The sequence below is a fragment of the Sphaeroforma arctica genome, assembly GCF_001186125.1.
Source record: "Sphaeroforma arctica JP610 unplaced genomic scaffold supercont1.11688, whole genome shotgun sequence".
Taxonomy (NCBI): domain Eukaryota; class Ichthyosporea; order Ichthyophonida; genus Sphaeroforma; species Sphaeroforma arctica.
In genome coordinates this window covers 104-803 of record NW_014028870.1, presented here as the reverse complement: position 1 = coordinate 803, position 700 = coordinate 104, and the positions used below count along the sequence as shown (strand labels likewise).

The 700-nt window shown below is 37.7% G+C and overlaps 1 protein-coding gene across 1 annotated transcript; it reads left to right on the top strand.

The window, feature by feature from the left end:
- Positions 1–154: 154 nt before the first annotated feature.
- SARC_17687 (hypothetical protein) lies at positions 155–340 on the top strand (the record flags this gene model as incomplete). Its single annotated transcript, XM_014288222.1, has 1 exon — positions 155–340. A coding segment is annotated over one exon (186 nt), but the record flags the coding sequence as incomplete, so codon positions are not given.
- Between the last annotated feature and the right edge of the window lie 360 nt (positions 341–700).

Below are 700 nucleotides of genomic sequence, written 5' to 3'. Positions count from 1 at the left end.
ACACACACACACACACATACATACATATATATATATATATATATATATATATATATTCACACACACATACACACACATATATATATATATACATATACATATATTTATGTATTGAACTATTCTGTTCTGTTCCTTTTAATATTTTATATCACAGGTGACCATTCAACTTCTCAACGATGTGCTCAACATGGTAGGTAACCAGAAGGCCAACATGACCAGCTTCTTGGATTTGATTGGCTGGCAAAACTGGCTCATATCTATTCTTAGATGGGCAATGGTAGAGTGCGAGGCAAGTGAAGACCTTCGCACCACAGATGTGCGAGCGACTGTACACAAATTGGTAGGTGAATTGGGTATATTAATAGACATTTTGTCCGTAAGAGATTCGTATAGCTATTTTTAGAAAAAAATGTTCTAGGGCCTGTGTACAAATCGATAGGAAAAAATTGTCTATTGATAGAGACTTTGTGAAGCAGACATTTGAAGTATAGCTATTTTCGGATAGATGGGCGAGCGACTGTGTACGATTTTCTAAGTACCGTAGGCCGAAAAATAGAACTCCTGTTCGTGAGAACGCTTGTCTTAGACGAATGCAAGTCGGTGAATAAACCGGTGCTGCTGGTGATCTTATGCTGTATCTGATTGTGTTTCGGTTTCGGTTTTTCTCCTGTTGTTATTGTGTGGCTGTGGTTCTGAGTCT